This window comes from Dendrobates tinctorius, unplaced genomic scaffold (genome assembly GCF_039654945.1).
Source record: "Dendrobates tinctorius isolate UK_male_01 unplaced genomic scaffold, ASM3965494v1 ptg000008l, whole genome shotgun sequence".
Classification (NCBI taxonomy): Eukaryota; Metazoa; Chordata; class Amphibia; order Anura; family Dendrobatidae; genus Dendrobates; species Dendrobates tinctorius.
In genome coordinates this window covers 66,512,628-66,540,153 of record NW_027361676.1, presented here as the reverse complement: position 1 = coordinate 66,540,153, position 27,526 = coordinate 66,512,628, and the positions used below count along the sequence as shown (strand labels likewise).

General features: G+C 47.6%; 1 protein-coding gene across 2 annotated transcripts in view; it reads left to right on the top strand.

Moving 5' to 3' along the window:
* Positions 1-1,425: 1,425 nt before the first annotated feature.
* Positions 1,426-27,526, top strand: part of DCTD (dCMP deaminase) — a 48,648-nt gene continuing 22,547 nt past the window's right edge. Inside the window, exons 1-4 of one of the 2 annotated variants that reach the window (XM_073577963.1) lie at positions 1,452-1,571; positions 8,905-9,042; positions 10,776-10,887; positions 16,351-16,486. In XM_073577963.1, the coding sequence (XP_073434064.1) occupies positions 9,017-9,042; positions 10,776-10,887; positions 16,351-16,486 (274 nt within the window). In that variant the 5' untranslated portion in view covers positions 1,452-1,571; positions 8,905-9,016. Of the gene's footprint in view, positions 1,572-8,904; positions 9,043-10,775; positions 10,888-16,350; positions 16,487-27,526 lie in introns of both variants that reach the window. The other variant, XM_073577971.1, reaches the window with a different exon arrangement.

Here is a 27,526-nt window from a genome sequence, read left to right as displayed (position 1 = left end):
GAATGGTAAACAGCACAGAGCACAGTATAGTACACAGCATGGAATGGTAAACAGCACAGAGCACAGTATAGTACAGAGCAGGGAATGGTAAACAGCACAGAGCACAGTATAGTACACAGCAGGGAATGGTAAACAGCACAGAGCACAGTATAGTACACAGCATGGAATGGTAAACAGCACAGAGCACAGTATAGTACACAGCATGGAATGGTAAACAGCACAGAGCACAGTATAGTACACAGCAGGGAATGGTAAACAGCACAGAGCACAGTATAGTACACAGCATGGAATGGTAAACAGCACAGAGCACAGTATAGTACACAGCATGGAATGGTAAACAGCACAGAGCACAGTATAGTACAGAGCAGGGAATGGTAAACAGCACAGAGCACAGTATAGTACACAGCAGGGAATGGTAAACAGCACAGAGCACAGTATAGTACACAGCATGGAATGGTAAACAGCACAGAGCACAGTATAGTACACAGCAGGGAATGGTAAACAGCACAGAGCACAGTATAGTACACAGCAGGGAATGGTAAACAGCACAGAGCACAGTATAGTACACAGCATGGAATGGTAAACAGCACAGAGCACAGTATAGTACACAGCATGGAATGGTAAACAGCACAGAGCACAGTATAGTACAGAGCAGGGAATGGTAAACAGCACAGAGCACAGTATAGTACACAGCAGGGAATGGTAAACAGCACAGAGCACAGTATAGTACAGAGCAGGGAATAGTAAACAGCACAGAGCACAGTATAGTACACAGCATGGAATGGTAAACAGCACAGAGCACAGTATAGTACACAGCATGGAATGGTAAACAGCACAGAGCACAGTATAGTACAGAGCAGGGAATGGTAAACAGCACAGAGCACAGTATAGTACAGAGCAGGGAATAGTAAACAGAACAGAGCACAGTATAGTACACAGCAGGGAATAGTAAACAGCACAGAGCACAGTATAGTACACAGCAGGGAATGGTAAACAGCACAGAGCACAGTATAGTACACAGCAGGGAATGGTAAACAGCACAGAGCACAGTATAGTACACAGCAGGGAATGGTAAACAGCACAGAGCACAGTATAGTACACAGCAGGGAATGGTAAACAGCACAGAGCACAGTATAATACACAGCAGGGAATGGTAAACAGCACAGAGCACAGTATAGTACACAGCATGGAATGGTAAACAGCACAGTATTCTCTCTGCGCTACATAATACAGGTACTAACAGTACAACTACGGCTACACGCAAGGTTGTCGCCCTGGAGACCGCGGACGCCCTGTGCAGTACACACACTGCGCAGCGTCGTCAGTTTCATCCTGACAGTCAGTGAGCGCGGAACATCTCCAGGGCGCATGCGCATACTACTCTCGTGAATATGTCACGTCTGGTTCAGAAATGAGGGGCGGTACTAGGCGTGGCTAACTACGTTCAGCGGCGTGGAGTAGTTCAACCAATTAGACTCACAGGATAGACCGGGATATAGTGAGGACGTTCTGTCCCTGTGACGTCATTACTTACACGCGGGAGATCTGAGCAGCGCCGTAACCATGAGCGGGTATGTGTAGTGTGGCCATCACTGGCTTTGGAGCTGGGCTTTGCTGCGCACGCTCCTCGTCGCCACTGCCCTGTACGTTACATGATGATAGATATACACATGGCGATTTTGGTGCGGTTTCTTGGGTGGTAGAGGGGTGGGGGCAGTGTTACCGATCTCTGTGTAGCCTTCCTCTGAATTTGTGAACACATCAGACACGGAGAAAGCAGTGACATGCTATGTAATTATAAGCAGTGCAGGCGGCAACTGTGCCCCATCACCATCACTGTACAATGTTCCTCAACTCTTACTGCTAGACCTGGCTGTGCCTTGTCACTAGACGCCGTCACTCCCACCTCTGTACCTGTGCCCTAACACTAGACGCCGCCACTCCCACCTCTGTACCTGTGCCTTGTCACTAGACGCCGGCCCTCCCACCTCTGTACCTGTGCCTTGTCACTAGACGCCGCCACTCCCACCTCTGTACCTGTGCCTTGTCACTAGACGCCGGCCCTCCCACCTCTGTACCTGCGCCTTGTCACTAGACGCCGGCCCTCCCACCTCTGTACCTGCGCCTTGTCACTAGACGCCGGCCCTCCCACCTCTGTACCTGCGCCTTGTCACTAGACGCCGCCACTCCCACCTCTGTACCTGTGCCCCGTCACTAGACGCCGCCACTCCCACCTCTGTACCTGTGCCCCGTCACTAGACGCCGCCACTCCCACCTCTGTACCTGTGCCCCGTCACTAGACGCCGCCACTCCCACCTCTGTACCTGTGCCCCGTCACTAGACGCCGCCACTCCCACCTCTGTACCTGTGCCCCGTCACTAGACGCCGCCACTCCCACCTCTGTACCTGTGCCCCGTCACTAGACGCCGCCACTCCCACCTCTGTACCTGTGCCCCGTCACTAGACGCCGCCACTCCCACCTCTGTACCTGTGCCCCGTCACTAGACGCCGCCACTCCCACCTCTGTCCCTGTGCCCCGTCACTAGACGCCGTCACGTGCGCCTCTCTACCTATGGCCCTGTATTAGATGCCGTCACTCCCACCTCTGTACCTGTGTCCCGTCGCTAGACGCCGTCACTCCCACCTCTGCACCTGTGCCCCGTCGCTAGACGCCGTCACTCCCACCTCTGCACCTGTGCCCCGTCGCTAGACGCCGTCACTCCCACCTCTGCACCTGTGCCCCGTCGCTAGACGCCGTCACTCCCACCTCTGCACCTGTGCCCCGTCGCTAGACGCCGTCACTCCCACCTCTGCACCTGTGCCCCGTCGCTAGACGCCGTCACTCCCACCTCTGCACCTGTGCCCCGTCGCTAGACGCCGTCACTCCCACCTCTGCACCTGTGCCCCGTCGCTAGACGCCGTCACTCCCACCTCTGCACCTGTGCCCCGTCGCTAGACGCCGTCACTCCCACCTCTGCACCTGTGCCCCGTCGCTAGACGCCGTCACTCCCACCTCTGCACCTGTGCCCCGTCGCTAGACGCCGTCACTCCCACCTCTGCACCTGTGCCCCGTCGCTAGACGCCGTCACTCCCACCTCTGCACCTGTGCCCCGTCGCTAGACGCCGTCACTCCCACCTCTGCACCTGTGCCCCGTCGCTAGACGCCGTCACTCCCACCTCTGCACCTGTGCCCCGTCGCTAGACGCCGTCACTCCCACCTCTGCACCTGTGCCCCGTCGCTAGACGCCGTCACTCCCACCTCTGCACCTGTGCCCCGTCGCTAGACGCCGTCACTCCCACCTCTGCACCTGTGCCCCGTCGCTAGACGCCGTCACGCCCACCTCTGCACCTGTGCCCCGTCGCTAGACGCCGTCACGCCCACCTTTGTGCCCCGTCGCTAGACGCCGTCACGCCCACCTCTGTGCCCCGTCGCTAGACGCCGTCACGCCCACCTCTGTGCCCCGTCGCTAGACGCCGTCACGCCCACCTCTGTGCCCCGTCGCTAGACGCCGTCACGCCCACCTCTGTGCCCCGTCGCTAGACGCCGTCACGCCCACGGGCACTCTTGGGCCCATGCCTAGGGCGGGACTCTGTGGGTGGGCGGCACCTGAGCAATGTTTTTTCTTTTTGTCTGGGTCGGTCCATCCCTCCTCCCCCTCCCTCGATGACATTATACTCGCCTCCTCTGGCTCCAGCGGTGCCTGAAGCGCCGATGATCTCTGGCACCGGCATGCTTCTTGTGGTATCGCTCATTACAGTAATGAATATGGATGCCACGCCACTCCATATTCATGACCTTAGTGAACCCTCGCACCGGAAGAAGCATGCCGGCAGGAGGTAAACAACTTACACATGCAGGGACCGCGTGACACAGAGAACTCGGATGAGCCTTCGGGGGGGGGGGGGGGACTGCGCCCAGAGAGCCATGCATACGGGGGGGACTGCGCCCAGAGAGCCATGCATACGGGGGGGGACTGCGCCCAGAGAGCCATGCATACGGGGGGGGACTGCGCCCAGAGAGCCATGCATACGGGGGGGAGACTGCGCCCAGAGAGCCATGCATACGGGGGGGAGACTGCGCCCAGAGAGCCATGCATACGGGGGGGAGACTGCGCCCAGAGAGCCATGCATACGGGGGGGAGACTGCGCCCAGAGAGCCATGCATACGGGGGGGAGACTGCGCCCAGAGAGCCATGCATACGGGGGGGAGACTGCGCCCAGAGAGCCATGCATACGGGGGGGAGACTGCGCCCAGAGAGCCATGCATACGGGGGGGAGACTGCGCCCAGAGAGCCATGCATACGGGGGGGAGACTGCGCCCAGAGAGCCATGCATACGGGGGGGAGACTGCGCCCAGAGAGCCATGCATACGGGGGGGAGACTGGGCCCAGAGGATTGTGATCATAATCAGCGCGTATTAGCGCATTGACAGACGTGAGTTTCCTGTAGACATCCATCTGGATACACCAATTGTCGTCTATCTTCAGAGAGATGTTCAGGAAATCAATTTTTCCAGGTCACCACCTGACAGCACGCTGGAGGGCGTCCTTCTTATCCACAGTGGGACAGGAAACCACGAGAGTTCAAAAGGACCCTCCCCTCACCACCCTTCAGTGTTTTTTCCTGTCCCACTGCGGATGGGAACGACGAGAGATCTGACCGTTCTGAGCAGATGGTGAGGATCGGGGGGGCCCAGCCTTTCCCTGCCCGCCTCAAGAATTCTGCAGGCTGACACCCACCTGAGGGTCCCTCAGCAGACCCAGTGTAGCGCTGCTGGTGGGTGGATGGAGCCGCTTCCCCTGAGGGGCTCTCGACTCCAAGGTCAAGGGAGTCGGACTCCTCGTCGGAAGGTGACCCGTCTGAATCAGGGCTAGACGAGGAGGAGAGAGGTGCCTCTTTACATCAGGGGATACGGACGAACTGTTAGGTGCTGTAAGACACTATGCAGGTCGAGGAACCCCCAGAGACTCTATCAGTACAGGACGAGATGTTTGGGGGACTGCGGTCGCAAACCTCGATGGTCTTCCCAGTAAATATGCATATACGAGCAATGATATTGGAGGAATGGGAAGAGGCAGAGAAGAGACTTACTGTCCCTAGAGACTTTAAACTTCGACTGCCATTTGACCCAGAGAAGGTCAAGGTCTGGGAGGAAATCCCAAAAATAGATATCCCGGTTGCAAAAGTGTCTAAAAAGACGGTAATTCCCTTTGAGGACTCCTCCAATTTGAAGGAGCCCATGGACCGGAAGGCAGACTGCCTCTTAAAGAGAGCCTGGGAAAGTCCAGCCGCGGTCATACGGGCATATATCGCAGCAACGTCTGTAGCACGATCAATGCACCTGTGGATAGATGACTTAGAGGAGCACCTTACAGATAGAACCCCAAGGGAGACTATCCTAAAATCCCTTCCCTTGTTAAAGTTAGCCACTGGGTTTCTAGCTGACGCTTCAGCGGAAACAGTCAGATTTACGGCCAGGAATCAGTCCCTGACCAACGCGGCCAGAAGAGCCATCTGGCTAAAGAGCTGGTCGGGGGATGTTCAATCCAAAAATAAGCTCTGCTCAATCCCTTTTTCAGGAGGCAAAGTCTTCGGGCCGGTGCTCGATGATATTTTGGAGAAAGCTCTGATGAGAAAAAAGGGTTCCCGGAAGAGAAACGCAAAAAATATCAGCCCTTTCGTAGACCCCGTTTTAACCAAAGGACGGACTACAGAGGGAAGGGAAAACTGGAAGATGGAGCTACCCCAAAGGGGGAGAGAGCAGGGGTAGAAATAATGACTCCATCTTCTCTGGGTCAAACTCCCGAAGGAAATGACGCCACCAGAGTAGGGGGATGATTGCTAGGGTTCCTAGAGGGATGGCAGAAAATTTCCAGCAGCCCCTGGGTGCTACAGGTGATCTCGCAGGGGTACAGGATAGAGTTCGACTCCCTCCCTCCAGACCGATTTCTGATAACCAACTCTCATCTCCATTCTGCCTCCCCCATGTGGCTGGACATTCAGGACCACCTAACAACGGCCGCAGTTATCCCAGTACCCGCGCGAGAGGAAGGCAGAGGGCACTACTCAAGCCTTTTCTCAATAAGAAAGCCGTCAGGAGAGTCCAGAACTATAATAAATCTCAAACCCCTAAACAGGTGGCTAAGATACAAAAGGTTCAAGATGGAATCAATAAAATCCACGATTCCTCTCCTAGGCAGGGGGGGCGGTAATGTGTACTTTAGATTTAAAGAGTGCATATTACCATGTTCCCATCCACCCAGACCATCAGAGATATCTCAGGTATGCAGTCAGGAAAGAGGGAAGAATCTATCATTTCCAGTTCCGCTGCCTCCCCTTCGGGCTAGCTTCAGCTCTAAGGGTCTTTAAGAAGCTGATGGTAGAGGTAGTTGCCTACCTAAGAATCAGAAATATTACGGTGGTCCCTTACCTAGACGATTTCCTCATCTTAGCAGATTCAGTGGCCAGGCTCAGACTCGACTGTCAGTCTTTGATTTCCACGCTGCAGAGCTTGGGTTGGATTATAAACTGGCAAAAATCAGATCTAATACCCAAGTCAAAAATAAAATTCCTGGGAGTAATGCTGGACTCGGAGGAAAGAATGTCTTACCTTACGGAGGTAAAACAGACCAGCACGAGGGAAATGGTTCGCCAGTTCGCAAAACAGGTCTCTATCAGAGAGGCCATGAAGATTCTGGGCCTAATGACATCCTGTATTCCCTGTGTCAGGTGAAGCCAGTTCCACTCTCGAGATCTACAACGGGCAGTTCTGTCTTCCTGGGACAGAAGGCAGAGCTCGTTAGACAAGAAGATCCGATTGTCTCACCGAGTCAGGAATTCCCTGATGTGGTGGACCATTCCGAAGAATCTACGCACCGGCGTCTCATGGATCCAGTCCCCAGAGGTCATAGTCACCACAGACGCAAGTCAGCAAGGTTGGGGCGGACACGTCCAGGGAAGATACTACCAGGGACGATGGGGTCGAGAGGACAGCAAGGAGTCCTCCAACTTCAGAGAGCTTCATGCGGTATGGAAGGTACTATCGTCCGCCCAGTCACTAGTGAGGAACAGGCACGTCAAGGTACTATCGGACAATACCACGACAGTAGCTTTCCTGCGTCAAAAAGGCGGTCCAAGACACCCAGGACTGCAACGCCTAGCCGAACAGATCTTCAGATGGGCAGAAAAGAACACCCTCTCGATCTCAGCAGTGCACCTAGAGGGCGAAAAAAAAAAAAAAAACAGTGGCAGACTTTCTCAGCAGAAGAAGAGTTGTCGCAGCGGAATGGGAGCTGAACAGCGAGGTATTCAAAAACCTATGCAGCCAGTGGGGAGCATCGGAGATAGACCTGTTCGCAGTCAAGCAGAACACAAAGGTCAAGACCTTCTACTCTCTGAACCCTCTGGGGAACCCAGCAGGAATCGACGCTCTATCACAATCATGGAGCAAGGGCCTGTTATACGCCTTCCCACCTCTCGCTCTCATATCGCGAACTCTCAGGAAAATCAGCGAAAACAGAGCCAGAGTCATACTAATAGTGCCATTCTGGCCGAAAAGAAGTTGGTTCCCCTTGCTGGGGAAGATGGCAGAGGAAGAACCCATTCTTCTACCAGAAAGAAGGGACCTCCTCCACCAGGGTCCGGTTTGGCACCAGAAGCACTCCAATTGTCGGCCTGGATCCTGAGCGGCAGGTCTTAAAATCAAAGGACCTCTCAGACGACGTCATCTCTACCCTGCAGGCGAGTAGGAAACCGGTAACCGCTGCAATATATAACAAGATCTGGAAAAGATTCTGCAGCTTCTGTGGAGAGACGACAGTTGAGACTGACCACCCCAATATCCCAAAAATTCTGGACTTCTTGCAGGCAGGGTTCAAAAAAGGTCTTAGACCCAGTACGCTAAGAGTACAGATCGTGGCCCTTAGTGTGTTCTATGACTGCACCCTGTCAGCACACCCTTGGGTAGCCCGGTTCTCCAGGGCAGTTCAGAGGCTGAGGCCCTTAATAAGGAAGTCAGTTCCCCCCTGGGATCTTAACCTAGTCCTCAATGCACTATGTAAAAACCCATTCCAGCTAGTGGCAGACATAGGGATTGGTAATCTCTCGATCAGAACGGCATTTCTGGTAGCGATCACGTCAGCAGAGAGGCTAGGAGAACTTCAGGCCCTGTCTATCCAGGACCCTTATCTACAGGTGTTTGACGATAGATTAATCTTAAGACTTGACCCGGCTTTCCTTCCAAAGGTTGTCTCAGATTCAAACATGAATCAGGAGGTAGTGCTCCCTTCATTCTGTCAGTTCCCTAAGAATAGGAAAGAGAGCGCCTACCATAACCTAGACGTCAAGGAGTCAGTACTCGGGTACCTAGACGCAACCAGGCCTTGGAGGAAAGATAATAATCTCTTCATTCAATATAGTGGTCCGAATACAGGAAGAAATGCGTCTTAAGTCCACAATTGCAAGATGGATTAAATCCACAATTAGTCTAGCCTATAGGACACAGGGGCAGAATCCCCCCGGGAACCTTAAAGCACACTCAACTAGGGCCATGGCCAGAGAGGGGGGGAGCCTCGGCAGAGCAGATCTGCAGAGCCGCGTCCTGGTCCAGTCTCAGTACCTTCTCTAAACATTATAAATTAGATGTGGTATCCGCACAATCAGCATTCGGCAGAAAGGTACTCCATGCGGTAGTCCTACCCTAGGACCAGTCTCCTTTGGTACTACTCCAGCGTGCTGTCAGGTGGTGACCTGGAAAACGGTAATTAGACCTACCGGTGATTGTGTTTCCAGGAAGCCATCCTGACAGCACTATTAGTTCCCTCCCTAGAATATTCATCCGTACTATTGTGATGTAACGTGTATGTGGAAATTTTGTTAAATAAAAATCTTCTTGTATCCATCCAGATGTGTTACTTTGAGAAAACACTGAAGGGTGGTCAGGGGAGGGTCCTTTTGAACTCTCGTGGCTTCCTGTCCCACTGTGGATAAGAAGGACGTCCTCCAGCGTGCTGTCAGGATGGCTTCCTGGAAACACAATTACCGGTAGGTCTAATTACCGTTTTTTTTATAGTTGTAACTATGTCTGTCTGATATTGCGGAAGTTCATGTTAAGTTGATCCATAAACTCCCCTGGCTGCTGCACCGTCCCGTCCCACAATATTAGTATGTCATCGATATACCTGAGACTGCACAGCACATGGCTGGCGCGCCACTGTTGCCAAAAATGAATATATTGGGATAGGATCTTGGAGATTGGAATACCCATTTAAGTCTATTGATTTCAGCCTCCAGTAAAACCTGATATGTTCTAGAGGAAGACAAAAACCCACAGGGAAGACACAAGAAAGTAGTCAAAACTTGAAAACAAAACAATACACCGGGATAAGAACAGGAGTAGAACTGCGCCAAATTTTGTAACATTTTTTTAAATGGTCACAATTGATGAGTTGGGCTAGAAGATTAGGAATTACGAAATTCCATCCACAAAGCAAAAAAGAAACAGGCGAGCACATAAAAGATTCAAATAGAATAATGAATTGGGTGCAAACCAAGAAGGCACAAAGACAGACCAAATACAGGTGCAAATCCAAGTATAAAATGGGGTGATAGTTCTTGAAAGAACTCGGCCGGCAGGTTGTTCCAAACCTCTTGGAGAACTGACCACAGATCTTCTATGTGCAAATCCTTCTGTCTCCATGTATTCCCTCGCTGATGGGCTTTTTGGGGTGCAATTCATCACTGTTGGCACTCCTTGCTCTTCTCTCCCCTGAGCAATTCATATTGACATTTGCTGTATATTTGTGGTAGTTGTTCTGCTGCAGAATAAATTTGGAGCCAATCGGACACCTCCCCATCATGTATTTGGTATAAATGGTTACGGATACACCTGACTATAATCCTACCAAATCCCTTACTTTGTGTCATTGGACCTAGAATTGCTGCTGTTGTGAAGGTCGATCACACCAACTTTTGATTTAGATTTCTCTTTAGTTCATTCACTTTGCTAGTTTTGGAAACCTTCTTGCCTTGCGAAAGTTGTAGGGAAATGTGGAAAAATGCTGCACGGTGTGTATAGTGTGTAATCTACCATGGCTTGGTGCTGTAGATAATGGATTGGGTCGCTTTCACACATGTGACTTGTGGGATGACTGGACGGCTGTGGGTCTCCTGACTCGGACACACGTTTAGGTCAGGGGATCTGCAGACATCGCGTCTGTGCTGACACCATGAATCTGACGTGTGAAGGAGGCCTGCGGTAAGGGTGAGATCTCCGCTGCGCTGCCATGAGCAGAACACTTGCCTTGCGGATGGCACAGATCCTGTTTCTCATTTCTGCTAGCTGTCAGGGCGATGATTACTTATTGTAATATAAGTGTATAAAACAATGCACAAACTCCTAATAGTTGTCATTTGTGGCTTTGATCGCACAAACCCTGATGTATATGAAGACATGTGAAACTTGACAGCTCTGGCGCCCGCCTGCCCATCTAGTGCCATGGAATCATGGTCCGGTAACCTCTCCCGGCAGGGCTGCCGTCACCGGTGCTGGCCAGGGCTCTATGTGCTGCATCTATCTAAGCTTGTCTCTACCCAGAATCCCTGCCGGCATGCATTATGTAAATCTGATCATTAGTGCTTTGGGATCTAATGAATGGAGTGTCCTGGGAGCCAGACGCTGACCGGGGAAGGATTGACAGCTATCAATATTTCCTCGGTTTACTCTGCTGATTCTTAAGGTTCGTTGCACTCTTCCCAATCTGCATTTCGCTTTCTAGGCAGCCAGGTGATGCGATGTGTAAGAAGCGTGAAGATTACTTGGAGTGGTGTGAATATTTTATGGCTGTTGCCTTTTTATCTGCTCAGAGAAGTAAAGATCCAAGTTCTCAAGTAAGTGCACTGCATTGTGTGTCACCTAACGTTAGTAACGTGGAGGCACCTTTTCTCCTCATCACATAGGTTATACGGGGGAAATTGTGCAATTAGTTTCATCTGCCTTGAAAAATGGGAGCAGATTAAGGGAATCTGTCAGCAGGCTGTTGCCATGTAATCTGTGATCAGCATGATATAGGGACAGGGACCCTGATTCCAGTGATGCATCACTTACTGGGCTGCTTGCTGCAGTTTTGATAAAATGCCTTTTTTGTTGCTCCTGCAGCTCTCTGAATGCTCAGCTTTATATTCTCCCCCCTCCCATACCAATGATTGGCAGCTTTCTGCCTATGCATAGTGTACACCGAGCTGCCACAGTGCTGGGGTGAGGTTATACAGAGCAGGAGGACTGCCTGATACAAGACATCTAGCCCTCTAGCAATAATATCCTACTGATAAAACACTGATTTTATTGAAACACTTACTCCAGTGTGTGACACATTGCTGGAATTAGTGTCTCTTCCCCTACATCGGGCTGCTCTCAGATTAAATGGCAATAACCTGCTGACAGATTTTTTTATAAAGGGATAGTCCATTTTCACAGATGGAAATTGTCGGATAGTGTTTATAAAGCAAGACCTTTCGTGGTTTATTGTATATTTAAAACTTCCAGTCAATTTTTTTTAAAGCTTTAGGCTATGTGCACACGTTGCGGAATTGCCGCAGGAAATACGCTAGAATTCTGCATGCGTAATTGGCGAAACTGATTGACAGGTTGGTCACACTCGTCAAACATAGTGTATGACAAGTGTGACCAACTTTTTACTATTGAGGCTGCCTATGCGGCATCAGTAGTAAAAGAATGTTAACACCATTTTTTTAAAATTATTTTTATTTTCACTTTCCGCCATCCCACATAGCATCCCCAATCCTCGCGATGCTTCCGGCAAGTCCCATTCCCAGTGATGCCTTGGGACAATGACCTTTGACGTAGCGGTCTCGCAAAACCACTACGGTATCGCGAGACCGCTACGTCATCTCGGGTCATTGTCGCAAGGCATCACTGGGACCGGAAGATGCCTGGGGACGCTGCGTGGGACGCCGGAAGGTGAGAATAACACCATTTTTTTTTATTTCAACTTTACAAGGATATGGCACCCAGACCTTGGGTACCACCTGCACATTTTCAGCTTATTTTGCGCATGGTGGCCATAGCCACATTCGGAAAGTAAGCGGAACAATGCATTCCTATGTGTGCGGAATTCCCGCAATTCCGCAAATTAATGAGCATGCTGCGTATTTTTCTGCGATGCGATTCTGCAGTGGAAAAATCCGCAGCATTAGCACAGCATGTGCGGAATGCCATTGAATTCAATGGGTTGCTTATTTTATGCGTTTTTGCGGCGAAAAAACGCATAAAATCCGTGGGAATTCCGGACGTGTGCACACAGCCTTACTCTTGTTTAGTGTGTTGCCTTGGAGACTGACCACTGCTGATGGCTACTTTTTAAGCGTTGGGATTAGGATATAACAGTGCTTTCTAGCGATCCTTGCCGGTATTAGGACAGGGCTTAAAAGCTGAATCGATAAGAGCCTGTAAGCATTTGGCACGATCTGCTGTCTCTATAGCAAAGAGATGTAAGCAAAGAAAAATATTAATATTGCAAACTGTTTCTTTAAGTTAAAGTGCTTATATTATCCGACAATAGCCATTTATGAACATGGGGCGTTGGAGGAAGGGGCGACATTTTTTAAAAGTAGTTTATAAATGTACAGTTTTTATTTATTTTTTTTATATATCCAACTGGTCGCCTAATAGTGTGTACTGGAGGTGCCCAGAGAAGTAATGGTTAATGAGGCGTCTCTGCAGCGATCGTAGCCCCAAAAAACGTGTGAATGCAGCCTAAAGAGACAGGGTCATCGGAAAATGGCCTATTGTTTTAGCTCATTTTCGCCCCCCCCCCCCCCCCCCAGTCCATGAAGCCCAACGTTCAGCCACATTTCCCGTTCTTTTCAGCAGTCGCATGAATGTAAGCTGCTATAGACAGGCGGTGACTGTATACAAGCCGCATGTCTGCCTATCCCCTGCCCTGGGCAAATGCCATTGTTAGGTGATGTCACCTGTCATGTATGGCGGATCCTGCTTGTCTGCTGTATATAGGCGCTACCTGTCTGAATTTGGCCTTAAAGGGAAGGTGCCATCCAAAATTTTTTTTTTTTTTTCCAGTAATTGAAAAAATGTGAAGAATTAATGTTAATTTTTTTAAGAAAATGTAAACATTTGTTTTTAATTTTGTAAAATATGAAAAATAATTTAAAAAAATTTGGCATTTCCACTTGTTAACACTAGGGGGAGCAGCTACTGAAATTTGGCACAAAAACCTAGTGTACAACTAGCTCACATTACTGCCCTGCAGTAATTATGGGTGGAATCTGCTGACATGGGTGTGATGTCACTCCTCCCCTCCCCTTCTGGGTGTTTGCTAAGGGAAAAGAGAAGAGGACATTTAGGCTGGAGTCACACACAACCATTAAAAAATCGGTCCCATTTTAACGGTACGAAATCGCACAAAGAATTCTTGGCCAGATATCCGTCTGTCATCCCATTTTCCGGCAAGGAACCAATTTTAATCGCATCTAAGCATCAAATTGACATCCAATGCCAATGCCTGATGCCCTATCCTGTAGACCTGGAGAAGTTGTGCGATTTAATCGCAAGTCACACGTTTGGTGCCTTTTCCATGCGTTTTTTTATCGCATCCATAGACTTGCATTGGGGAATCCGATCCGAAAATCGGTGACAATCGCAGCATGCTGCGATTGTCTCGGTCCGAGGATCGGATGCGATAAAAAATTGCATGATGTGAGCTGCCCCATAGAATAACATGGGTTCGAATGCAATGCGATATATTTTTTTTTTTTTTTTTTCCCCCCCCCCCCCCCCCCCCCTCCCTTCGACCGTTTTAATCGCTAGTGTGACTCCGGCCTTAGGAGCACAGTGAGCAGCCATTTTGATGGGGCCTGCAAAGTTACTGACTGTCTTTGCATGCAAAGTCTGGATCAGAACAGGTCATCAATCAGCAGAAATGTTTCCTGGATTTCTGTGGAGCAGACAAGCAGACGGTCCATCCATGTGTATAAAACACAGCGCTCTATGTACAATCCCTGGCACTGAACAGAGTGCCCCCCCCATAGACCAGCGCACTGCTCTTCTGAAATACTCTGTGCTGCTGTCACTCTGCTCCTTCCACCATATATCAGGCCCTGTCGCCTCGCTTTCACACATCGCCAGGACAGGATCTGAGGTGAGGAATGGGGTCTTCGGTCACCGAGGATGGCAGGCAGCAAGGATTCTGGGAGCAGGGTGACAGCAGCACAGAGTATTTCAGGAGAGCAGTGTGCTGGTCTATGGGGGGCACAGAGGGAGATATATGGGGGAGGTGCAGGGTGACAGCAGCACAGAGTATTTCAGAGCAGTATCGCATGGGATAGGATTAGATACACAGCTCAGCAGTCAGTATCACACAGGAGAGGATTAGATACACGGCTCAGCAGTCAGTATCACACAGGAGAGGATTAGATACACGGCTCAGCAGACAGTATCACATGGGATAGGATTAGATACACAGCTCAGCAGTCAGTATCACACAGGAGAGGATTAGATACACGGCTCAGCAGTCAGTATCACACAGGAGAGGATTAGACACACTGCTCAGCAGTCAGTATCACACAGGAGAGGATTAGATACATGGCTCAGCAGTCAGTATCACACAGAGGATTAGATGTCCAGCAGATTGCCAAGTGTTTTGAAACAGCAGGGAGCAGCTCCTCCTCTGTTTTGCAAGAGCAGGGGCAGCAGCTGGTCGGGTGTTTTGGAAAGAGCAGCTCGGTCTCCAGGATCTCGTCCTGTATGCTCTCCTGCAGCTGGCATGTGCAGAGTGAACATCCAAGCCCTGTTATGGTGGAACAGTACGGCGTCAGTGATAACAGGGCTTGCAATAGAGTGTAAATTAAGCTAAAAGGAAAGCACTGGGCTCTAATAAGATGGCGCCTGGCCACACCTACAGCTGTGAATTGAGCTGCCCACAGAGGTGTGCCCAGTTCACTTCTGATGCAGCAGCAATGAAAGAGATAGGGTCGGGAGCCGACTATCGTCTCTTATGCCCAGGGACTGCCGTAAATGAGCATGGAAAGTGTCGTTCAGCAGCCAGAAAGGTAAGATGGCAGCCCCCAGTGGCTGCATTAATACAGTAAAAAGAAAAAAACCATACACACCACTGAGTCAAGCTTGGGGGACAATGTCTTTTTATAGTATTTTCTTTTTTACATTAAATTATGAAAAAACATGGCACCTTCCCTTTAAGGCAGGATTCTGATGGCATCAGCGGATCACAGAAGGAGTACGGACTGCCACGGGCTCCGGACCTGACAGCTGGATATATGGCTGACCAGTAGACCCGCAGCCAGTCCATGCATTGCAGGGTCTACTCCTCCTGGGGTACACAAATGTCTGAATTCGGCCTTAGCGTGAAGTTTTAAAAAATTAGGGATTTGAAGGAGAAAAAAAGCCTTAATCTGTTTTAAGTTTGATCACACGTTGCGTTTTTGCAGCATTTTTTATGCACATTTTTAGCTGCATTTCGCATGATCAGCAAAGTCTGAGATCTCATAAATCTCATGCGCCCATGTTGAGTTTTTTTTTTCCTAACTGTTTTGTCAGAGCTACGCTTTTGCAAAATGCGGCATGTCCCTACTTTCAGCCCCCACATTGAAAGCTATCGGTAGTGCAAAAAAAATGCTGAAAAAAAGCAGGCATCAGGATTTGCTGCATATTATTTTTTTTTTTTTTTTGTCACAAAACCCGATGAGGTTCAATCAGAATGTTTGTTGCATTAAAAAAAAAAAAAAAAAAAAAAAAAAAAAAAATCAGCATGCACAAGAGACAAATGCACCCAGAAAAAATCGCAGGAAAAAAAAAAATTGGACCAATAACACGGCAAACACACCGCAAAACCTGCTATTTTGACGTTGCTTCTATACTGCCAAGAGAGCAGGTTTTGCCCTCTGAAAAAACACAACGTGTGAACGTGGCCGTTATAAGTAGATGATTTCTAATGACACCCAATGTCACCACTAGGGGGTGCTCTGTGCAAATATTTTCTGTTTACAGCTAATTTTGAACTCCGTGGAAGCTTTAAAACTATCTGGCTCCCTCTAGTGGCAGCTTCTAGGAAAAGTGCTGTGACTGTCTAGAATTGGCAAGTCTGGCTCCAGTCCACACTCTTTGCAATGCTGTGAAAACTGCTTTATTCCTAAATGCTCTGATGGGATTTATGTTCTGACCTAATTTTCTGTGCTTTAGCAGCATTTACAATGAGAAGGTGATTATTGCTATTTGTAAACCAGCTTTAATTGCCCTAGCAATCATTGCTATCTATAGTCTAATTTGTAGATGTTGATTGTAGCCTTCTTCCATTTTAGGTTGGAGCCTGTATCGTAAGCCCAGAGAATAAGATAGTCGGCATTGGGTATAATGGCATGCCCAATGGCTGTCACGATGATGTCCTTCCTTGGGCTCGGACAGCAAGTGACCGGCTGGACACTAAATATCCGTATGGTAGGTGTATGCCCGCGCCTGCCTTTAGATCTGTCATTCATACAGCTGACCACATTAGAGGTGAAATAAATGAAGCTTCACGTGTCCAGAAGTGTGAGATCTGCACCGGATTTCTGAGGGTTTTTCATCTCTCCCGTGTGTGACTGCTGAATACAGGAATTATATAGAACAATGAGACTTTAAGATCTCTGCTGCAGCTTTGCCATCTGACGTAGCCCATTCATTACAGGGTGATTTTATTTTATTTTTTTCTATTTTCCCTAGAGCTGTAACTTTTTTTTTTTTTTTTTATTTCCAGTTTACATGAGCCATTTTGTCTGCTTATACCATATGCTGCAATAGCTCTGTATCGTAGCTTATAGCTAAAAGTGCAGTCTCCTATGAAACCCAGCTCCACAGGGATGCCCCGCACATGGGGTAAGGGACATGGTGTATCTGAAGAACTATATAACATTTCTAATTGGAGAGATTTGTTAATACTTTACAGATTATTATAATAAGAAATAATAGTCTGCGGGATATGTTAGCGCTATGTAAAAATTATTTATTAATTACTCCTACTAATATTGAAATGGGAATGACCCCTTAAGTGTGTGTGTTTGTAGAGATAGAGATATATATATATATATTATTTTTTTTTTTTTTTTTTCTTCTCCTCTCCACATCCTTGAAATCAGCTTTTCTCAGATGAGAACATCTGTCGTGTGACCCTAGCCTAATAATGAATTTATCCAACTCTAACGGGCGGTCCTTCTGAATGAGCGTTTGGAATATTTCACTCCAGACTACCAGTGTTCTTAAAGCCTTACAATCCTATGGGATTCCGCATTGCTGCTCTAATGCTATGGATTTTTCCGCTGCAGAATCGCATAGCGGAAAAATACGCACCATGCTCATTCTTTCTGCGGAATCATAGGATTGCATTGAAACGTTCACTTTACGCATGTGGCTATGCCCACCATGCGTAAAGTGAGCGCTTCATGTGCGGATGGTACCCAGGGTCTGGAGGAGGAGAGACTCTCCTCCAGGCCCTGGGTACCGTAATGCTGTAAAAAATAGAATAAAAATAAAGTGATATTCTCACCTTCCAACAGCCGCTGGAACCTTCTCGCCTGTCCGCCACGCTGTCAGCATCTTCCGGTCCCAGTGATGCTTTGCGCGAATGACCGCTGATGATGTCGCGCTCTCGCGAGTGTGATGTCACAAAGGTCCTTCGCCCAAAGCATTACTGGGACTGGAAGATGCCGGGAGCGCAGCTTAGGAGATTAACCTTAATAATAATAATATCATCCTAACTTGTAAAAAGTTGGTCACACTTGTCAAACACTGTTTGACGAGTGTGACCAACCTGTCAATCAGTTTTCCAAGTGATGCTGCAGATCGCTTGCAAAAAGCTAGTGTTTAGCGGGAATATGCATGCCAATTCCGCATCCATATTTCCCACAGCAGGGATTTGCGGAATTACCGCGGAAATTTCCGCATCAATTCCGAACGTGCGCACATATTATCTACCATACGGCACTATAAGGTTGGACTCCAGGACACCCGATGGATGAATGTGCATATTCTTCCGACAGGTATGTCCATCCACCCAGCTCTCCTGCTCTCCTGCTGTCTGTCTATGAAGGACACACAGTGCATCACCCAGCTTTGCACATAGACTTGCCTCTGCACCTAGCATTCACATGGTATGCCTTTCAGCTAACCCCAGCTTACCCCAGTGTTATTTATGACCTTGTTTACTCTGGCTTGATCATATACATATGGTCCACTCTTAATTGTCTGGCCAAGATGAGCAGAGACCACTCCTCTCTGCTTCACACCTGACTGCACTTAGTTGTACATATATTGCAGAGCACAAGTCTGCATAGACTTCAGTCTGCATTGTGATTGCTATAAGTGTGTGCTAGAAGTGTGAAGATTAATTTAAGAATTAAAACCAGATTTGAACCAGAAGGGAACTGAAGGTAACTGGACAGTCACTGTAAACAATGTTTGTTATCACTTTCACCCCAATAATCCTTCACTTTCTACTAATTCCCCTAATCCCTACTCCTAGTAAGGAACTGTTCATCTCTTCTTCAATCCTCCCCATCCACCTCACCTCCGCCTCAAAACTGTTCCTTAACATACAATCCTCTGTCTCCAAACACAGACAGCCCCCTCATGCCCTCTCCTGCTCCCACCTGCTAACACTTTCTCTGCTCCTTCTCACTGCTGGTGATATCTCTCCAAATCCTGGTCCTCCTCACCACATTCCCACAGTCATTTCTACCTCCCATCCACGCTCTATCACAACCTTCCGTAACCTCTCCAACCTTATACCCATTCACCCAGCCCCCGCTTCCCCAGTCCCACTAACAGGAGCTCTGTGGAACGCTCGCTCTGTCTGCAACAAGCTTTCCTACATCCATGATCTTTTTGTTACTACCAAACTCTCCTTCCTCGCCATCACCGAAACCTGGCTCACCCCTTCTGACACAGCCTCTCCTGCTGCACTTTCGTATGGTGGCTTCCACCTTTCTCACACCCCCCGCCCCAGCAGCAAACATGGTGGAGGAGTTGGTTTTCTCCTGTCAGATACCTGCTCCTTCACCCCAATCCCACTGCCACCCTCTGTTACCCTCCCTTCCTTTGAGGTGCACTCTGTGCGCATCTACTCCCCCTCCAACTGGCTGTCATCTACCGCCCCCCAGGGCCAGCCACCACCTTCTTTGACCACTTCACCACCTGGTTACTTCATTTCCTTTCCGCTGACATCCCTACCATCATCATGGGCGACTTCAACATCCCCATTGACACTTCCCTCTCAGCTGCCACTAAACTTCTATCTCTCACTTCCTCCTTCGGCCTCACTCAATGGTCTTCTACAGCCACCCACAAAGATGGCCACACACTGGACCTCATCTTCACCCGCCTCTGCTCCCTATCTAACCTCTCTAACTCACCTCTTCCTCTCTCTGACCACAACCTGCTCACATTCTCTTCCCTCTTCACTCCATGTCTACAATCCTCACCCCACAAACTTTCACACCCTCGCAGGAATCTTAAACACCTTGACCTACACTCATTCTCTGAATCCCTCCTCCCTCTTACAGATATAAGTTCCTTACACAATGCAGATGACGCTGCCGCTCTATATAACACCACAATAGCTGTAGCTTTGGAATCCGCTGCCCCACTTACACATACCAAAACTCGCAAAATCAACAGACAGCCCTGGCACACCAGCCTGACCAAAGAGCTGAGGCGAGCTTCCAGGGCTGCTGAGCGCAGATGGAAAAGATCCCACTCCAACGAGCACTTCATCGCATTCAAACAGTCCCTCACTACTTTCAAGACCACACTCGCCACAGCTAAACAAACTTACTTCTCATCTCTCATATCCTCCCTGTCTCGCAACCCTAAACAGTTATTCAACACCTTCAATTCTCTCCTCCGCCCCCCAGCACCTCCTCCCTCCCCACTCATCTCAGCTGAAGACTTTGCCTCATTTTTCAAGCAGAAAATTGATAACATCAGGGACAGTTTTGGTCAACAACCCCCAGAGCCCTTCCTCCCGACTTCCCAGCCCTCCACCTTCAAAACCAACTTCTCCACCATTACAGAAGATCGACTCTCCACTCTACTCTCAAGATCACATCTCACCACCTGTGCACTCGACCCGATCCCATCCCACTTCATCCCAAACCTCACCACAGTCTTCATCCCAACCCTAACCCATCTCTTCAACCTATCACTAACAACTGGTGTTTTCCCCTCAAGCTTTAAACATGCCTCCATCACACCTATCCTCAAAAAGCCCTCTCTTGACCCATCCTCTGTATCTAGCTATCGCCCTATATCACTTCTCCCATACGCCTCCAAGCTACTGGAACAACACGTCTACCTTGAACTGTCCTCCCATCTCTCTTCTTGCTCCCTCTTCGACCGCTTACAATCTGGCTTCCGGTCACACCACTCCACTGAAACAGCCCTTACTAAGGTCACCAATGACCTCTTAACTGCCAAGAGCAAGCGACACTACTCTGTCCTCCTCCTCCTGGACCTGTCGGCTGCCTTTGACACAGTGGACCATTCCCTATTATTACAGACCCTCTCATCCCTCGGCATCACAGACTTGGCCCTCTCCTGGATCTCATCATACCTAACAGACCGGACATTCAGCGTCTCCCACTCACACACCACCTCCTCACCTCGCCCCCTATCTGTCGGAGTCCCACAAGGTTCAGTCCTTGGGCCCCTGCTGTTCTCTATTTACACCTTTTGGCCTGGGACAGCTCATAGAATCTCATGGCTTTCAGTATCATCTTTATGCTGATGACACACAGATCTACATCTCTGGACCAGATATCACCTCCCTACTAACCAGAATCCCTCAATGTCTGTCCACTATCTCATCCTTCTTCTCCACTAGATATCTGAAACTCAACATGGACAAAACAGAATTCATCATCTTTCCCCCATCTCACGCGACCCCCCCTACGAACCTATCAATTACAGTAAATGACTGCCCACTCTCCCCAGTCCCACAAGCTCGCTGCCTCGGAGTAATCCTTGACGCTGATCTCTCCTTCAAACCACATATCCAAACCCTTTCCACTTCATGCCGACTTCAACTCAAAAATATTTCACGCATCCGTTCATTCCTCACCCAAGAATCTGCAAAAACCCTAGTCCATGCCCTCATCATCTCTCGCCTTGACTACTGCAACCTCATGCTCTGTGGCCTCCCCTCAAACACTCTCGCACCCCTCCAATCTATTCTAAACTCTGCTGCCCGACTAATCCACCTGTCCCCCCGCTATTCCCCAGCTTCTCCCCTCTGTCAATCCCTTCACTGGCTCCCAATTGCCCAGAGACTCCATTACAAAACCCTAACCATGACATACAAAGCCATCCACAACTTGTCTCCTCCATACATCTGTGACCTCGTCTCCCGGTACTTTCCTGCACGCAACCTCCGATCCTCACAAGATCTCCTTCTCTACTCCCCTCTTATCTCCTCTTCCCACAATCGCATACAAGATTTCTCTCACGCATCACCCCTACTCTGTAACTCTCTACCACATCATATCAGACTCTCACCTACCATCGAAACCTTCAAAAAGAGCCTGAAGACCCACCTCTTCCGACAAGCCTATAACCTGCAGTAACCACCGATCGACCAAACCGCTGCACGACCATCTCTACCCTCGCCTACTGTATTATCACCCATCCCTTGAAGATTGTGAGCCCTCGCGGGCAGGGTCCTCTCTCCTCCTGTACCAGTTATGACTTGTATTGTTTAAGATTATTGTACTTGTTTTTATGTATACCCCTCCTCACATGTAAAGCGCCATGGAATAAATGGCGCTATAACAATAAATAATAATAATAATAATAATAATATGTAATTTTGTATTATTCCTGTACAGTATGTTCATGGGGAGGGAGAGATCCCACATGGGATGCAGTAGAATACCTTTGCTCAGAATTTGAGCGGCGCTAGTACACGGGAGTTAGTGACGACCCAACATCCTGAACACCGACCTCGCATCCAGCATTTATTATGGGAGGCAAATAACCACATGGGGAAAATCTGAGACTGGGTGCAGACTGCATATTGTTGGGGCTGCAGATGGATGAAGATTGCAGACCCTTTTTGCTCAATGTAACCTCTAAATGTGTAATTTTTGTTTCTGTGTGGGCCCCTTCTGTACCTATGTTAATTCTTATTGGAACCTAGCAGACGCCATTCTAAATTGGTGGAGTCTGTTGAGCGACTGATCTAGGCCAGTCTGGCAGGCGCAAACCACAAAGGCAATGTGAACGTGGCCTCGGTGTCATTTTATATGTAGATAACTTTTAATCAAGGATAGAAGTGTGTTTTTAATTTATCCTCCCTTTTTTAGGTGGCATGTGTCATAAAATCTTAACTAGATCCCTTGAGGTCGCTGGATGAAGAATAGCTTCTTGCTCTTCTTAATAAGCTGTTATCGTTTGTTCTGCCTCCAAATTGCTGCAATGGAACTTGTGCTCTAGTGAAAAGCTTGGCTGTGGCAATCTAATATTTCACTCCGCACATTCATAAGGCGCCACAGCTGGGTTCTGTGTAGATGGAATGGGGATTGCGACTTTCCCGCTCCAGCGTATATATTCTTATTTCTGGAACTCCTATATATGTTAAATTGCGTTTGTCAGTGGGAATTGGTCACAAAGGCTTTGTGAGCATAATGGAAAGTCCTCTGCATAAGCTGATGAGGACCGCGGCGCCTGGGTAACAGAAACAGATGATACCTTTAGGCATTTCCAACTTTAAAGCCAATCTTTCATTAAAATTGTGTGCGAGTGGGGAAAATGCTGTGGTGGCACCATTGTCATGATTACATGATACAATCTGATGTGAAATGTCTCCCGTCTAGAATACAAGGTTTATATACAATGCTCCTTTTTCGTTCCCTGTGTCGCCTGTAATAAGTTTTGGCTTGAGCTGTAACTGGCTTCAATCTTAGACAGCAGCCAGTGATGGAGAGAATCGGGTAGTATGCCATGTCGGACTGCTTATCAAGCGACAACGGGAACCCGATGAAGAGAATTAACGGAAGTGTAATGTAACATGAGATGACGGGGGGGGGGGGACTCTTAGACTAAAATCCATATGACGACCAACGATCCATATTACTACCAACAATCAATATGACGATGTGATAAAGTGGTAATGCTCAAGATAAACCAATGCTCAGAAATAGAAAATTTCACATTGTCATGTCAATTGTTGCTCGTCATATGGCTTTTATTCGGAAATTTTTTTTTTTTTGTGAAGTACATAAAAGTAATGATATTAGCAGAGGCTCTCTCCCTGCTGTATGTTTGGCCATTGTCCGTAAGAGGTTATATAGGTCGGTTAAAAATTATCATACCATTGCTGATTTTTCTGCCCTAGAAAGTAGATAAAATTGAGAGTATTTGGCACATAAATTGGCTAATTCATGTGTACCTGGCAGCTGCGATAAGGCGATTCTTTGCTGGGAACTTATTCTAATGTGAATCCTCTCCTAGGCTGAAACCTACATTTAGATGGGTAGATAGCAGGATCCTATGATTAAAGCCACCTTTTTGTGTTGCGACTATTGAACAGCCACGAGACATGCAGCCACGGGGACTCTAACATATTTGAGTACGTCGACAACATTCAGTTGGCACCCGAGCACGCTTGGATAACACTTTATCTGAGCATGTTCACTCATCACTGTTAGCATTGCATAGTTGGCAAGGCCAAAAAAAGACATTAGTCCATCCAGTTCAGCCTATATTCCTATAATCCCCAGATCTACGTCCTTCTAAAGAACCTAACAATAACTGTAAGATACAATATTGTTACGCTCCAGGAAGACATCCAGGCCTCTCTTGAACCCCTCGACTGAGTTCGCCATCACCACCTCCTCAGGCAAGGAATTCCAGATTCTCACTACCCTAACTGTAAAGAATCCTCTTCTATGTTGTTGGAAAAACCTTCTGTCTTCCAGACGCAGATAATGCCCCCTTGTGACCATCACCTTCTATGGTATAACAAATATCTCTCCGAGGATCTGTTTATATATGGAGATGTCTATTCTTAATATTCACCTGTACACCTGTTTTCTGTTTGGAAGTGACTCTCAGTCTTTTGTTTATTAAATCTGCAGCTGTCAGCCCAGTAAGTGACACATCACTACAATCACGGTCTCTGACCCTACGTCATGCTGCTCAAATGAGGTAGCAGAAACAGATCCCCTTTAACCATATTTAGTTAACTGGTTTAAATTTCACTAGCCAGACCTGATAAATCTGAGCCTCATATAAGGGAATCTAAAAGCAGGATTTTGCTATGTAATATGAGTGCAGCAAGATGCAGGAGCTGAAACTCTGATACCAATGAAGTGTGTCTTGCTGGTCTTCATTCTGCCATATTGATGGAATCCCTATTTCTAGCAAAGCTTGAAATGCTTGGTCCCATATAGCACCAGCCACACCGCTGATTGGCAGCTCTGTGTACACTGTACTTTGTCAGTAAGCTGCTAATCGGTGTTTGGTGTTGCAGAACGGTTGAATAGGGCATGAGACACCTAGTCCTGTAATAACCTCCTGCTGACAATATGCTTTTTTTTTTTTTTTTTTTTTTTAAACAGCCAGCCTAGTGTGTGATCTATTACTGGAATCCAGGGCCTCGGTCTGCATCATACTGCTCTTGGATTACATTGCTAAAACTGCTGACAGATTCCCTTTAGATATAAATTATTTGAATCCTCTTGAAGGTCACAAAGTCGTGCATGATGCCCTGTTCCAAAGTGATTCACATACAGATGCCAGTCATTGCAATCTTTGAAGGTTAGAGAGCCATTGTTAAGGCTTTGAGTCTCCAGCGCATCATAGTGTTGATGGGTAGGTAGCTGGCTTAGTGATAGAAAACAAAGAGTGGTTATTAATGGTGCATACTCAGATTGGGCCAGGGTTACTAGTGGAGTACCACAGGGTTCTGTATTGGGCCCCCTACTATTTTAATATATTTATTAATGATCTAGTGGATGGCTTACACAGTAAAATATCAGTATTTGCAGATAATACAAAACTATGTAAGGTAGTTAACACAAAGGAGGACAGTTTGCAACTACAGACAGATTTGAGTAAATTGGAGAATTGGGCTGAAAATGGCAAATGAGGTTTAACACAGATAAGTGTAAGGTTATGCACATGGGAAGGAGAAACAGATGCTACAAATACTTACTAAATGGGAAACTGCTGGGGAAATCAGACAAGGAAAAGACTTAGGCATCTTAGTCAATAAGAAGCTAAATTGGAGTGCCCAGTGTCAGGCAGCTGTCACCAAAGCAAATAGGGTCATGGGATGCATTAGAAGAGGTCTGGGGACACGAGATGAAAACATAATTCTCCCTCTGTACAAATCACTCGTCAGACCACACTTGGAGTATTGTGTGCAATTTTGGACGCCGGTGCTCAAGAAACACATTACTGAACTTGAAAGGGTTCAAAGGCGAGCTACTAAAATGATAAATGGAGTTGGTTCACTACAATACCCAGAAAGGTTATCAAAATTAGGTCTATTTACTCTAGAAAAGAGAAGACTTAGGGGAGACCTAATATATATGTACAAGTATATCAGAGGGCAATCCAAGAGATCTCTCCAATGAACTGTTTGTACCAAGGACTGTGACAAGAGCAAGGGGGAATTCTCTTTGTTTGGAGGAAAGACAATTTCTGCACCAGCATAGAAGAGGGTTCTTCACGGTAAGAGCAGTGAGGCTCAGGAATTCTCTTCCTGAGGAAGTGGTGATGGCCAACTCACTGAATTTAAGAAAGGAATGGATGCTTTTCTTGTAACAGTATAGAAGGTTACGAATAACATAATATTATAGGTAGATGGTTGACCCAGCTTAGGGGAAGGAATTTTTTTCCCTATGGAGAAAATTGGCTTCTACTCTGTGGGTTTTTTTCAACAATGCAGAACAGCTGCGCTAAAAACAGGCTGAACTAGATGGACATAAGGTCTTCCTTCAGCCTTCAAAACTATGTTACTATGTTATAGTGTGAACTGTTATCCGCAATTGGAGACATGGCAAAAATGGCTTCCGTAGGAGAGCTGCAGGGTGAATTCCACTGCTGACCAAAATGTGGGGTAAAAACAAAGACCAAACATCTAGACCTGAAGACTTCTGGGATAAACCTCTACCAGCTTTAGAGGACAGTCCTTTTTTCACATAAGTAATGGTTTTGAATACATTTTTGTCTTTAACGGCACAAAAAAATTCAGCTGCTCCATTTATTAAAGCCAGCTACGGTAATTTTAATAAGATCATATGAAATCTTTAAACTTGACAAATTTGCAAAAATAGAAGAAATTTGGGTGAGGGGGTAAATGATACTTCAAAAGGCTCTAGGGCTTTCTTCATATTGGCCTTTTAGTGACTCTGACGCCACAGCCGTCGCCTCCGATTTCTTCCACAAAGGGCCTGTTTGCCATCAACTTTTCAATCTCCAATATCAGTGATCAATACTGAATGGTGTCTTCTGCATCCACACTTCTCCGAGTTGCTCCATGTGTTTAGCACTCTGTGTAAGACCTCACGCTTCAGCGGTCATGCTCCGAGTACAGACTTACCGCGGGTCTCCTGACCTTCACAGTCCTCTCTTCTAAACGTGTAGAGTAGGTGCATTAAAATACGCACGCCGCCTTCCCTGGTTTCACGTGCCGCTCCAGTCATCTTATGACTTGGGTAACTTAATTTCCGCCTCATCGGATCGGGTATGTGTGAATCGGAAGTTACTTACAGTGTAGGCCTATGGAGCTGCTTCCTTAGGCTCCAGTTTTTTAAGAGTAATCCCCATACTATTAAAGTGTAGTGACTGGGATGTACCAGAACTATGATGGGGGTCTGTTTTTTGGGAACCTCCAAGCCTGAAAATAACTACATTGTCTTAGTGCTGTATCCTTTTCACTGTTTTACCCCTGCACAAGGACATTCCCAGCCACCCAGAGAGCACTTATAAGGAGGTGAAGTGCTCCACCAATGCTATGGTCCCCTGATTCTCTGGATTGGTAGGTGTCTGTAGAAATCTAATAGCCACCAATCATTCAACTTATGGCATAGGAAGAAATGTTGCCACACTGCTCCTATAAGATAAAGCCGATGAGTAAAATTTAAGCTTTTTTTTTTTTTTTTTTTCCTCTTGTGTTAATCCTGCATTGAAGTGCTTGTGAAGTTTCCGAAGAACAGTCTTCAGTCACTCTGTAACTGCAGACTGAAATTGTGACCCTGTGATATTCACACTGTCACGATTCCCCTCTATTCCCTGTGTGGGTGGGGTGGTTCCATGAGTTTATGCAATTTGCATAACACATGCCGACTTGATTCCTGCGCTTCCCCCTATTTTCTTCTATTGAAAAAGCCAAGAGGCAGATGGGGCATAGCCATAAATGTGCATATCACCTACCAGAGAATACAGGGGAGTCCTGACACTGTGCTCCTTGCACACTGTCATAATTCTGGACTCAAATAGTAA